At 37.2% G+C, this 15,378-nt stretch overlaps 1 protein-coding gene across 3 annotated transcripts in view; it reads left to right on the top strand.

Moving 5' to 3' along the window:
- The window catches only part of LOC150080956 (uncharacterized protein ZK1073.1-like), a 404,766-nt gene that overhangs the window by 80,822 nt on the left and 308,566 nt on the right, over window positions 1-15,378 (top strand). For all 3 annotated transcript variants that reach the window (XM_090381331.1, XM_090381332.1, XM_090381333.1), the window contains one exon: window positions 925-991. In XM_090381331.1, the coding sequence (XP_090237457.1) occupies window positions 925-991 (67 nt within the window). The remainder of the gene's footprint in view (window positions 1-924; window positions 992-15,378) is intronic.

Raw genomic sequence — 15,378 nt, forward strand, 5'->3', positions numbered from 1 at the left:
TGATTTATCATTCCTCAACTCGTCTCCAAAACTGATGCATGCTCTGAACACCCCTATCTTGTAAACATGTTCCATGATAAAGACTGTATGAATTGGTGCACACTGTGATCACAAACAAACATAAAATGATCAAATAAATTTTTTTGAATAAAAATTGCAGTTTAAAAATATATGGATGCATTGGCATCAATATACAGGATGTGTATATTGATGATTCAATATACGCATCCTGTATGATGTGTATATTGAATACAAGAAAAGATTCAATTTGCTGAAAAGTAAATTATCAAAAACAGTTTGAACAGTTCATTTAAATTTCATAAATAACATCATGTAAATATAATTTTAATAAAGTAATATGGGCATGAATCGACTACAAGATTTAAATTAGGAAAATTATTTTAAACAGTTTAAATCTTGAAGTCAATTTGTTAAGCTGACATGTGGCCCACCCTGTATTTTCAAACAAATAACTCAAGCCAAAAAGTTACATATGGTGATAAGTATATGATTTTATTTATTTTATTATATAATGATAGGAGTGTATATTGAAACGTACAGCCAAGTAAATTATCCGTACAAGAAATAAAAACACTCGGAAGATAGAAATTGAAAACATTTGACCTTCAAATTTAAATCCATGGACCAGTGGAAAAAATAGGAGAAAATTTAAGCTAAAAACCAGCAGCAATCTTCTATCAAACATGCTGGTTAATGATAATAGTTTAGAATTAATATGTTTTGAAATTTGGCATTTAAAAATAGTTAACTAAATTTTTTTACTTTTATATTTTAACACCAGATATGCCTTCCCTGTAATAATTTCTGATTGTGATGAAAGGGCGTTAATTATTAATCATATGCTGAATCATAAGTCAAGAAATATAAGGTTAATTTGAGAACTGAAGTAACTTTCTTCTTTAGGGCAATGTTTCAAAGATTAGTCACCGGACTCCTGTGTACTTAACTGTGCACGACGTTGGATGTAATCGTAAGTTTGTTTAATATGCCCTTATGATATGATGTAATTCTTTAATTTTTTTTCACTGTATTTCTGTTGTGATAAGAAGAAAGTATTTTCTCTACGCTGTTTAACTGTTTCAAAGGTTACTGAAAGTGCATCAGTCACTTTTTTGAGAGTTTTTTTTTATTTTTTTCTTTGTTATTGCATTTAATCTTAAAGAAAGTAATTTTGGAAATGTATAAGAAATGCATTGAAATATTCTAAAATGAAATTCATAATTAAACTGTAATTGCTATTGATAGATATTCATTATATCGAAGAAAGTGATAACATTTCAGATTTGACATATTGTCAATAATAGGCTGTATTTTATAAATCCTAGCTCCTGCCACAAAAGAAAGTTCAGTGATGTGCTGTGCACAGTGTTCTCGTAAAGATGAATTTTAGGAAATAAATAGAATTAATTACAAACTCAGAAAGTGTTATTGAGTGTGTACAGAGGCAACAGAATGTGGCCGCTGGCGAATTACTGTAAATGCTTAGATTATCTAGCATTAGCATTAGTAGATATGATGCAAGAAAGCAAGCTTATGCAGCATCAGCAAAAAAAAAAAAAAAAAAAAAAAAAAATGCTCCGATTTCACCCCCCCCTGTTCGTTTCAAATACCTGTCCAGCTCAGCCTTAAATTTATTTAGGCTACCAACTTCCGCAACAGAAGATGGAAGTCTGTTCACCAATCAGCTACCTACTGGCTAAAGGCAAACTTCCGCACACCTATCCTACAACCTCAATTTGAATTTATGCCTTCTCAGGTGATTATTTTGAGCAAGAGGAAGAATCCCATTAGCATTGAGCATGCTCAAACCATTCAAGGCTTTATACACCTCAATCAGGTCACCTCGCAGGTGCCTAGTCTCCAGACACTGTAATCTGCAAAACTACGTTCCATTCCATTCCTTTGTTCCATTCACTAATCTCATTGTTCTTCTCTGTACTCATTCCAACAGCTCTACATCCTTCTTAAAGTGAGGCATCCAGACCTGTATACAGTACTCAAGGTGTGGCCTGACTATTGCCTTATACAAGGGGATAATCACCTCCTTATCCCTGCTAGAAAAATTCCTGTGTATCATTGATAAGACACCATGAGCTACGCTTGCAGACTGTCTGCACTGCTCAGAAAACTTCATATTTGCCTGCACAGTTACCTCCAGGTCCTTTTCATTTCTACCAGTGTTAGTGTAGTACTACAGAGTTGATACATTCCTCTGGGGTTACTGCTTTCCATATGTAGTACTTTACATTTTTCAATGTTAAATTTCATTTGCCACATCTCAGCCCATCTGCTCAACTTTTCTAGATCCTGTTGCAGTAGCGCACTGTCATTAGTGTCATTAACAACCCTGCCATCCTTTGTATCATCTGCAAACTTGGACATTAAGCTTGATATGCCATCATCAATATGCCTGATGTATCATTTATAAATACAGACATTAAGCCTGATGTATCATTTATAAATACAGAAAACAACAATGGACCCAACACTGAACACCCAGGGATTCCACTAATAACATTAGTCCACGAAGAGCAGTGTCCATTGATTACTACTCTGTCTTTTCTCACCCAACCATCCCTTTATCCATAGCAGCAATTTGCCTCCGATGCCGCACTGCTCCAATTTGTGCAGCAGTCTTCCATGTGCAACAGTATTAAAAGCCTTTCTAAGATCCAAATATATGATATCAAAGTTATTCCCTGCATCCAGTTGCTTTGTGACCACATCATAGTATCCAATCAAATTGGTCAGACAAGACTTCCCCTTAACAAACCCATGCTGTGTCTGAGCGGTAACTGAAGTCTTGTCTAGATGATCCTGCAGTGCTTCTTTAATCAGTGCCCCCATTAATTTCCTGGAACAGAAGTTAAACTAACAGGTCTATAATTACTTGTGTCGCCATTTGATCTTCCTTTGTGAATTGGGGTACATTTGCACATCTCTAGTCCATGGGAACCTTCCCTGAGTCCAAGGAAGCTCTCATAATTATGGCTAAGGGTTAGCTTACTTTCTTTGCTGCCTCCTTTAATATAACTGGATAGATCCCATCCATCCCGGGTGCCTTTCTTATGTTTATCTTCAACAATTTCTCCTCCACTTTCCTCTCAGTTATTACAAAATCATCTAACTCACTGCCAGAGGTGAACTAAACTCTGGCAGTGAGCTAGTTGATTTTTTAATATGGAGGAGAAATTGTTGAAGATAAACATAAGAAAGGCACCTTGGGTGGATGGGATCCATCCAGTTATATTCTATCTATTGTTTTCTTTAGGTGCTGTTCACAATTACAAACAATGGAATGACAAATGGTTGTCTAATTTAACTGGTGGGACAGCATCATACATTTTTTTAAATTTTATCCTTTAATTATTGAAAAGTAGTTAGTTTTCAACACTTCAGGTAGCTCCCACAAGTAGAAGTTGAGTGGGATCAGGTGAATGTAGGGGATATTCAACACTCCCTTGATGGGTATTGAGTAATACATCAGTCTGGGAAATAAATATCATGTTAGGCCCTGACGTCATATAGTGGCATAGTATTTGGGGTTAGGCACCACTGGTGGTTTCTCACACCTGCCCCTTACATCACAATGAAAACGTGGTAGTATGTCGTCTTGATGGTAGTAAACCACTTCATCCCCATTCAGCTCATAAATGCCACAATGGATTCATTAAGCACCCACATTGTCATCATGATGGCATGGCCTATGTTGGTAATCATTTTGCAAACCAATAAACTGATGAGTAAGGAGTGTCAAGTATCCTCTTTTTTTTTTTACCTGAATTTAATCCCATTTGACTTTTGTTTGTGGAGATAACTGAAGAATGAAAACCAGCCACACTTCAAAAATTAATGAATGAAAGTAAATAATGAATGAAACTATCCTGCCAGTTACATTGCAGAACATTTGTCATGCCACTGTGAATAGTGCCTAGAAGCAAATGGCAAAGAATTGGAACATCTGTGCTAGTTTTTTTTTTTTTTTTTTGTTAGTTGTTGGCGCATCAGCTTCTATGGCCATATTGCACCTCCCAAAGTTTTTGCATTTTACTGTGATCCAAGCCCGAGGCGGGAATCGAACCCGTGACCTTTGAGTTGCCAGGCAGGCACGTTACCTGCCTGGCTAGCCCGGTCAGCTTCTGTGCTAGAATACCACTTACCACAAACTGGTACTTTTGTATACAACCAATAATAATAGTTTTAAGGCTTGTAATAAGTTTCATTTATTTCCTCAAATGTGTGTGTGCACATATTTTTGAATCACTGTAAAATTGATAAATGCTAAAAGTTTCAGAACTCTTAGTATAGTTAAGTGTTAACTACGTTTGATTAAAGTTTATAAAATTTTTATTCATATTATCTACTTCCACAATACCAAACAGAATTTTGTTCCAACATTTAATTACTCTCTGGATGAAAGCAGTTTTGCAAATCTATCCTTTTAAATTTACATTTCCTTATGTGTCTTCATCTGAGAAAGAATAAGCATGGCATCGACATTTAGTTTACTCATTCAATTTAAAGCTTTACAAACTTATGATATATAGTTATTATTATTATTTATTATTATTATTATTAGCCATATGGTGCAAGGAAGCCTGATTCTTATGCTGCACCAGCCAAAAAAAAAATTCCCAAGTTACCCGGAGAGAGAGAGAGAGAGAGAGAGAATCAGAAGTAGAAAGGAATCGCCAAGAAAGAGAATGATGATGATATCCAGCTCAGGACCCTGGGTGTGCCAAGCCCATGCTCACCGGACGTGAGACCCTAGGGCTAACGCCTCATGTTATGTAAAGAGTTAACTAATGTACGAGTTAGTGTATTTGCATTATTTCAATACATAGCCAACTAGGTCGAAATGCCAGAGGTAGTTGAGATTGTGAGAATTGGCAAAATGATTTGCAGAGAGGGATTTGAAGAACTGGAACCAGCAGATATCATAGAAGTCCTTGAATCCTTGAGTCCTTGAGTGGGCGATATAGAGAACAATCATTAGTGAGCGATATTTTTTCACAATGTGAAGATGACAAAAATGATAAAAACGAAGAAGATGCACACAAAAATTTGACCGCGAAGTTGACTAGCTGAGTATTTAAGACTTGCAAATCTGCTTGGTTAAGAAGCTACGGATATGGATCCTAATTTGGAGAGGAGTTTAAATTTTTTGCAGAACTTTATCATTAGCTTTAGTTCCTTATGAAGAAATTTATAGAGAAAAACAGCATGCTTCTAAGCAAACAGTTTTAACTAATTTTTTTTAAAAAGTGGCAGATACTGGTGCAAGTTTATCACAGGAAAACAAAGGAAAGTAAATCGTTTTGCAATTTTTTTGTTAAATTCTTTTAATTAATTTTTTTATTTTTAATTGCATTAAATAGATTTTTAATTATGTTCAATTGATTTTTAATTATTTGTTAATGTAATGTAAGATTTTCGATTTTTTAATTTTAATTTATGGAGAGTATCATGCAGAAGTGTTCTATGTACTATATTGAGGTAAACTTCTCTTTTATTTTATAAATATTATTTTTCTATATATTCCATTATATGTACAAGTTGACCATCACTAATCCGGTAGCGTTGGGACCTGTGGGGTGCCGGATTAGTGAGTTTGCCGGATCACCGGAGTTACTTTAGCACATACAATTTACCCAACAGCTAACCACCTCATCCTACCTTTAACACGTTAACAGCCAGGCTAGTTTAAGAAAAAAATTCCCCAGGGGCCAAAAAATATTTAGCAAATAATTTGATTAGTAATTCTAAAATAAATATTGTAATGTCAGTGTTGTCGTTTTTTCGTTTAAAATAAAATAAAAAAAAAAAAAAAAAAAAAAGTATTTTTTTTATGTAGCATATATGTGGCCCAGTAGGTTACTTTGTCTTGAGAAGCCGTGTCAGGCAGATACGTGTAATGCTATTACAGCATACATGTGAAGGTTGTTTGTGATTAGTTTACTGCACGCGCTGTGAGCGCAGCAGTAAAACTAATTGCAATAAATTAAACTCTCAAACATCACAATAAGTTTGTCAGTATTGTTAGAGATTTTGTGAAAACAGTTCGTTAGTGCACTGTATTATCCTTCATATATCCTTCATGATGCCAGCAGTGGGGAAGATGGATTGCAAAGTAGCAACACATACGACATACCTGATATTCTTCCTGATGAGGTAGAACATGCATTGAAGAAAACAAAGAATCAGAAAGCCCTGGGGGAAGATGAAGTTACTGTAGAGTTGTTAAAATTGGGAGGAAGAGACATAACACAAAAACTGGCAAGGCTCTTCACAAAGTGCATTAGAAAAGGTGTGACGCCTAAGCAGTGAAATAATGCAATCATAGTTTTGCTGCATAAGAAAGGAGATAAATCAGAAATTGGAAATTATAGACCAATTAGCTTGTTATCCCAAATCTACAAGTTGTTCACAAGGGTCATTACTAACAGATTAGAAAGAATACTTGATGAGAATCAACCGAAAGAGCAAGCTGGCTTTAGGACAGGATTCTCAACTATGGATCACCTTCACGTAATATCAGAGCTAATGGAGAATGCAAATGAATATAAAACACCATTATGCCTGGCATTTGTAGATTATGAAAAGGCATTTGACTCCATACAGCATAAAGCAACGTTTCGGGTGCTGCAAACACAAGGCATAGATACCCCATATATTATGATTTTGAAGAAAATATATGAGAGTGCTACCTCCTTTATTAGACTAGACAAAGACAGTAGGAAATTTAAAATCGAGAAAGGAGTTCAACAAGGAGACACAATATCTCCGAATCTGTTTACTGCTGCCCTCGAGGAAGCTTTCAGAAGATTAGGCTGGTCGCAGAAAGGAGTCAATGTGAACGGAGAGTACCTAAACCATTTACAATTTGCAGGCGACACTGTGGTCATAAGCCATGATCCCAAAGAATTAGAGGAAAATCTTAATCAGTTATGCACAGTTAGTAAGGATTTTGGACTAAAGATGAATATGGCTAAAACAAAAGTAATGATGAACAAGTATGCCACAAAAAGGGAAATAATGATTGAAGGAGCAGTAATTGAAAAGGTGGAGTCATATACTTATCTGGGACGAGTTATTAGCTGTAATAATGATAAATGGCTGGAAGTCAAGAGAAGAATAAATTTTGGATGGATAGCATTCAGTAAATATAGTCACATACTCAAGAGCAATATCCCAGTTTGTCTAAAACGTAAAATAATGAACCAATGTATACTCCCCACCATGACTTATGGAAGTGAAACTTGGGCACTCACCAAAAGAATGGAAGAGAAGCTGAGAACTACACAGCGAAGAATGGAACGAATTATATTGGGAATCAGACTGTTAGATAAGAAGAGAAACACATGGATTAGGCAGCAAACTCAAGTAAAAGACATTCTTATCAAAACTAAAGAACTAAAATGGTCTTGGACAGGACACATAGCTCGAAGACATGATGACAGATGGACTAAGAAAATAACAGAATGGTATCCAAGAGGAGCTAGAAGAAAACCTGGAAGACAAAGGCGGAGATGGATAGATGAAATTCATGAGTTTGTGGGTAGTAAATGGATGGCCAGTGCTCAAAACAGAAGGAACTGGAAAGTTGCTGGAGAGGCCTTCATCCTGCAGTGGATTGAAAATGGCTGATGATGATGATGATTATCCTTCATATTGTGTTGTGTTGTGTTTTCTGCAAGTTTGTACAAGTGTGTTGTAAAAAAAAAAATCTAAAAAGGAATGGCTAAAACAAAATTACTAAAATAAGAGGAACTGAGAGAAATTGCTGGAATTTACAATTAAGCAGAGTTAAACTTCTCACAGACACACCACTGTCGAGTTTTTTCAGAAGTTCAACTTTATCTGTTATGGACAATGTACGGTGTTTGCGCTTTACACCACGAGAAGCACTTCCTTTATGCATTGGAACCATGGCTTGGGCTAAATATGAGCAGGTTATAATAATAAATGCAGAAAAACAAGTGGGAATGGCTTGCCGGTGTTTACGAGTTCGTGCCAACCGCTGATGCTGCAACCAACGCCACCAAAACAGTACCGGCAGGTCGGTGCGCCGACCCGGGAAATTTAAAATTACGTTCGCGGAAATTATGTCCAAATTAGCGGTGGAACCAGATTATCGGTGGCCAGATTAGTGATGGTTGACCTGTATCATTCTGTATATACCTTATACATTGAGTGATCACTGAATTATGACCACCTTCCTAACACTTCTTAGGTCCTCCTTTTGCCCTCAGTACAGCAGCTATCCGATGTGGCACTGATTCAACAAGATGCTGGAAGCTGCTGGTATAGCCCATACGTGCGAGTGTGCAACGCATGGTCATGCCAGATATTGTTCTGGGTTGGTCCATGTTGTATTGAGTAGTCAACTCTTCAACAGTGTTGCGCCTGTTGACCTGTACGAATCGTCAGACTCGGCACTCACCTTTAACATCAACCTTTGCAGTTTTGCTGTCAAGTCATTGTTTGACTGTTTTTATGCCAGTCCTGATACACTTTAACAACTGTGACTCTCGAACACCCCACAAGTTCAGTTGTTTGGGAAATCGAGACACCAGCTCATTGAGCACCCACAATGTGTCCTTTATCAAAGTCCGATAAATCCTTCCTTTTACCCATCACGCTCGGAATTTTACTACCTACTGAACCACTGACACCTTATCTATGCTACATAGATCGGCTAACTGTGCACTCTCGTACCTCACGTGGTCAGCAGGTTGCATTCAGTTTTCATAAGGGTGGTCATAAGGGTTTCACTTGGTCATCACGCAACACAGTGGCAATCAACCCCCAAGGCAGAATGCGCCGGTCCCACAGGAACTAGTAGTTGTTGTTGGTGACTCTATTGTTAGGGAAACAGGGAACATGCTTTGTAAAAAGGATAGGTGGAACAGGACCAGGGTATGTCTGCCAGGGGCAAAGGTTGATGACGTTGTAGAGCAGATATCATCTTTTAAGGGCACAAAAGGTGATATAGTTGTGCACGTTGGCACTAATGATATTAAGAGTAGGAGACAGGCAGAGTTACATAACAAGTACAGGTCACTGTTGAAAAAAAAGCGGTGAATTAGGTTGATTTTGAAAGCGTCTGCAATTCTGCTCAGACACGATAGGAGGGAGTATATGATGAGAGCCTTGTCGATCAATTCGGCCCTGAAAAGATTGTGCAAGGCTCAAGGGGTAGAATTTTTTTCATCCTGGTCTGTACTTGTTAACAGGAGAGACTGCTTCTACAGGGTTGGGATACATTTAAATAGAAATGGTGCAAGAATATTTGGTGATGCTATCGAGGCAGGTTAGGTGTGTCTGAAAACTGCTAACTTGGGGAGATACAAGGACTAATAGATTAACAGTAGCCACTGGCAGAGGTGAAAGTGATTCTTGCACTGCTTCTATTGGAATGAGAAGAAGCTTGGAAAACAAGATGCAGGATGTTTCAGAGACTGCTGGGAGTCATTGCAGTACAAGTAAACACATGGGTTGTGTTAGGGTAGCTAAGAATAGGAACAGGTGCATGTATACTTGCGTGTACACCAATGCTAGGAGTTTGGTAAATAAATTTGATGAATTTGAGGTATTGCTCAAATCATCAAAGGCGGATTTTGTTGGGATATCAGAGACGTGGTGTAACACAGATATAAGGAATGCAGAACTGGAATTTGGGGAGTACAATGTGTACAGGAAGGATAGACAGGATAGGAAGGGAGGCGGGGGGTTATGCTATTAATTAAGAAACACATAAAATCCAAGGAAGTGAAGCCAGTTGACATCTCTGGACAGTGCAGTGTCGAGTCAGTTTGGTGTGACATAAGCATTGGGAGATCAAAATTGAGAGTAGGAATGTGCTATAGGCCTAATGACTCTGATGAGTATAATAAGGAACTGTACAGGGAAACAGGGATCCAATAAAGCAGAGAGTCTTATAATGGGGGATTTTAATTTCCCAGATTTTTGACTGCAGTTTGTGGGTTGGTCACTCACAGACTAGCAAGGCTTTTGTGGATTTATTGGATGATTGTTTTCTACATTAGTATGTTCGAGAGGCAACTAGAGGGAGTAATATTCTTGATTTGATTATCAGTAGTGATTCTTCATGCATTAAAAATTTGCAAATAAAGGAACCACTGGGTGGTAGTGATCACAGTGTGCTGAAGTGGGATTTACTCAGAGGTAACTACCATTAGCGGTAAAGGGAAGGGTTTTGGCTTTCGTGAAGGTGACTACGGTGGTCTGAGACAGTATTTAAATTCTATACGGTGGGACCAAATGATGATGTTACCAACAGCAAATTCAAAATGGGAAGCATTCAAAGAACTTATCTTGGAAGCTACTAGGCTTTACATACCAACTAAGAAATATTGTTCAAGGTTTGGGCCTAAATGGATGTCAGATGAACTAATGAGACACATGGCAGAGAAGAAAAATGCATGGGATACATATAAATGAACACATGACACAGATGCCTATGATAGATATAAGCTGGTCTGTAACCAAGTCACAAAGGAGATTAGGCAGGCAAAGGCAGATTATGAGAAATCTTTGGCAAAGGATGCAAAGAAAAACAGCAAAGAGTTCTTTACTTACTAGAAGGAAGGGGATGAATGAATCAGATTGGTCCACTTGATATCGATGGTTCAACTGTTGATGATCCTGCTCAGGTAGCTAACAAACAAAATGAATATTTTGCATCGACATTCACACATGAGGAGTTATTCAGCGAGGTCAATGCCAGAGGTGTATTCAACTCTGGCAGTAAGCTAGATAATCTTGTAATAACTGAGAGTAAAGTGGAGGAGAAATTGTTGAAGATAAACACAAGAAAGGCACCTGGGGTGGATTGGGATCTATCCAGTTATATTAAAGGAGGCAGCAAAGGAAGTAAGCAAACATTTAGCCATAATTATGAGAACTTCCTTGGACTCAGGGGAGGTACCCATAGACTGGAAATGTGCAAATGTGACCCCAATTCACAAAGGAGGATCAAAGGCTGACACAAGTAATTATAGACCTGTGAGTTTAATTTCTGTTCCAGAAAAATTAATGGAGGCACTGGATAAATAAGCACTGCAGGATCATCTAGACAAGACTTCAGTTATAGCTCAGACACAGCATGGTTTTGTTAAGGGAAAGTCTTGCCTGACCAATTTGATTGGATACTATAATACAGTCACAAAAGAGCTGGATGCAGGGAATAACTTTGATATTATATACTTGGATCTTAGAAAGGCTGATACTGTTGCACATGGAAGACTGCTGCACAAATTAGAGCAGTGTGGCATTGGAGGCAAATTGCTGCTATGGATAAAGGGGTGGTTGAGGGGGAGAAGACTGAGAGTGGTAATCAGTGGACACTGCTATTCGTGGACTAATGTTATTAGTCCACGAATTATTGTTTTCTGTATTTATAAATAATATTGATAATGGTATATCAAGCTTAATGTCCAGGTTTGCAGACGATACAAAGGTTGACAGGGTTGTTAAGGACACTACTGATGCTATGCTGCTGCAACAGAATCTGGAAAGGTTGAGCAGATGGGCTGAGAGGTGGCAAATGAAGTTTAACATCGACAAATGTAAAGTACTACTACATATGGGAAACAGCAACCCCAGAGCAACGTATCAACTCTGTGGTATTACACTGACAGTGGTAGAGAATGAAAAGGACCTGGGAGTAATTGTGCAGGTAGATATGAAGTTTTCTGAGCAGTGCAGACAGGCTGCAAGAGTAGCTCATGGTGTCTTGTCAATGATATACAGGAATTTTTCTAGCTGGGATAAAAGGAGGTGATTATTCCCTTGTATAAGGCAATGGTCAGGCCACACCTTGAGTACTGTATACATGTCTGGAGGCCTCATTTCAAGAAGGATGTAGAGTTGCTGGAACGAGTACAGAGAAGCACAACAAGATTAGTGAATGGAACAAAGGTTTGCTCTTACGAAGAAAGGCTTAAGTTTTGCAAATTACAGTGTCTGGAGACTAGGTACTGGCGAGGTGATCTGATAGAGGTGTATAAAGCCTTGAATGGTTTAAGCATGCCCAATGCTGATGGGATTCTTCCTCTTGCTCAGAATAATCATCTGAGAGGGCATAAATTCAAATTGAGGAAAGACAAATGTAGGATTGCTTTAGCCAGCGGGTAGTTGGTTGGTGGAACAGACTTCCATCCCTTGTTGTGGAAGTTGATAGCCTAAATAAATTTAAGGCTCAGCTGGACAGGTATTTTGAACTAATGGAAGGGTGAAGTGGAAGTTTTTTTTTTTTTTTTTTTTTGGCTGATGCTGCATAAGCTTGCTTTCTTGCATCATATGCCTCTACTAATGCTAATGATCACTCAGTGTATATATATCACAGAAATTGAATCCGGTTATGTATTTTACTTTTAAATTATTTCAGTGCTTGTGAGGAATTATAATTCTGTAACTTTTATTATTTTTCTAATTTTCTTTTAATTATGAAACAGACACATTAAAAAAAACTCGTGTGAGCAGGCATACATTGGAAAAAAAGGGCCAGAAATAATTTAAAATTGCACATTGATACCAGCTTTTTTTTAATTACGTAAGAGGTATTGTTATGAAACATTTTATTGCAACAGTGAAATAATAAAGACATTTTGGATCAAAAAGTGCTATGCAAATAGATGTGTTAAGCTATACTGGTGATGTACAATGGCAACAGAAAGCACAAAGTTGCAGTTGCTGGAAACTTGTTGAGGAGGCCTTCGTCCTGCAGTGGATCAACAGTGGCTGAAGGTGATGATGATATATATCATTGGCAGATCTCAATTTAAGTTACCTTAACATTATCTTATGCATATAATAATCAAATGGTAGTAAGATTTCTGTGCCATACCACATGAAAGCAGTCATTCTTAAGCAGTCAGTATACGAGTTGTTTCAAAGTAAAGGCACATGAAAAGAATTGCTCAGTTCTGTTGGCAGAGTGATTGAACTCTGGACTATTAGCAGCAGTAATTTGTTTTTGTTTAAAGCTTGGTTTTATTTGTTTTTGTTTATAGCTTGGTTTTATTTGTTTTTGTTTATTTGCTTGTGTTGAGGTTAGTTTATATATTTAGAATAAACCTTTGATAACATTTTGGCTTTTGTTCCAACTTGAACATTCAATAAGTAAGCATTCACTTTTAGCTCTGAATTCCAGACTTTTATTTTCAATTTTTTATGAATTTTTGGAATGTTGAGGAATTTGGAATGTTATTTCCCAAATAAATTTGAAAATGACAGCACATTGGATGTACTCTCTCAGATATAGCTGGCAGTAAATGTGTTAAATTGCAAACATGTCATTGTGAATAATGTCTTTGATGTGAGTATAAACCAAAGCCTTCATTTTTAAAAGTACAGTCTTTTCACTAGTGGGACCTAAACATCTATAAGACAGAAATTGATTTAAAGTTTTTGTGATGAATTATAATTCTGTAACCTTTATTATTTTTCTTTTAATCGTGAAACAGGCAAATAAAAAAAAATGTCTTGGCAATAGGCATACATTGGAAAATAAGGCCAGAAATAATTTAAAATTGTACAGATTGATACCATCTGTTATTTTGACCACATAAGAGGTTATGAAACTTTTTATTGCAACAGTGAAATAATAAAGACATTCTGGATCAAAAAGGGCTATGCAAATGGGTGTATTAAGCTGTACTCTGTGCCACTTGATATATGCAGTGAACATACACTTATACAGACATAACACACTGTTTTGCTATAGCCACCAAACGAAATTAAAAAATAGGCTCAGAATAACTGAAAATTAAAATTAAAATTAATTTTAAGAATATGCCACCAGTTATTATCTAAATTGTTACCTTCCCCAGGCACTTCCGTAGCCAGGTGGGCAGGAGCAGCAGTGCGTAGCACATGCTTCTTGATTAGACCGGGGTTCGAGCCTGTGAGCCACCAAATACGGAGGATGTGGAAAGGTCAGGGAATGACCACCGCATATCCCCGGAGCAATATGGCCTTAGTTGCTAATGCTCCTAAAAACCAAATAACAACAACCTTTCCCCATTATTACAAAAACCTGTGCCTTTTATGTAAAACCTACAGGCACTTGGATAATAATTTAATAATTTTATTTTATAAAATGATTATTGCCAATTTAATTATAAAGGCAAGTGAGTGTCTTATCGTGAAAGAATTCAATTTTCCCCCTTATAATTATGGTTGGAGCAACTGGAAAGGAGACTCACTATGGAGGAAGAAATTTTTAAATTGACTGGATTATTATGTATATCAGCATTTAAGGGAGGTACTGTGGGCAAGGATATCCTGCACATAATCATTATACACAGCCAACCCACATAGTATCTTAAGTTTGATGCTATAGGACCCCTTAGATTGAAATAATCAGTGTTAAGGTGGAAGATGATGATGATGGATGAGTTATTAATGGTAAAGGCAGAAGTTTCATATTGACAATGAAACTTCTGCCTTTATGCCACCTTCTGTCACCCTCCCCATAATTTTTTCCCAATATGGGGGGAGTGAATAAAATAGAATTATCGAATAATTTTAAAAGATCCTATTACAGGAGTGATGAATGCATATGTGAGCATACTATTCAGTAAGTATAGCAAAATTCCACCTAACTGCATGTCCATGCAGTGCAGACAGGAAGTAAGATAAGTCCTACTTAAAAGTATTTTTAAAGCCGTTAAAAGTATTATTTTCAATATTTTATCAAATTTGTGCTTTTAAAATTAGGTAGTTTTTTATTCTGCTGTGTAAGGAAGCTGTTAAGACTACACTTAGCATATTTTGCCCAGATGGAGCTCACACCAAAAAAGTCAAGTTGCTTAAAAATGCTTAAAGGATAATGTGCCTGGTGAGATTAGCCAAAGGAGATGCCCATATGTGGAGAGACTTGGACTGTGGGGACCACAGAGCTTAGTGGGGGACTTTTTTGATAACTGACAGGAAAGTGGATTCATACTTATGTTTGAGCAAATTCTTAGCATAATTACAAGAGCATTTTTGGATTTAGGGGAGGTCCCTGTGGACTGGAGATGTGTGAATATATCGCCAATTCACAAAGAGGGTTCAAAAGGTGACTCAAGTAACTATAGATCTATTAGTTTAACATGTGTTCCAGGGAAAATAATGGTTTCACTGGTTAAAGAAGTAATTATTATTATTATTATTATTAACTATATGGTGCAAGGAAGCCTGGGGCTTATGCTGCACCAGCCAAAAAAAATATTCCCGAGTTACCCTGAGAGAGAGAGAGAGAGAGAGAGAGAGAATCACCAAGAAAGAGAAGAATGATGTGATATCCAGCTCAGGACCCTGGGTGTGCCAAGCCCATACTCACCGGAT

The sequence above is a fragment of the Mastigoproctus giganteus genome, chromosome 9 (assembly GCF_048544385.1).
Source record: "Mastigoproctus giganteus isolate SK-2022 chromosome 9, ASM4854438v1, whole genome shotgun sequence".
Lineage (NCBI taxonomy): Eukaryota > Metazoa > Arthropoda > Arachnida > Uropygi > Thelyphonidae > Mastigoproctus > Mastigoproctus giganteus.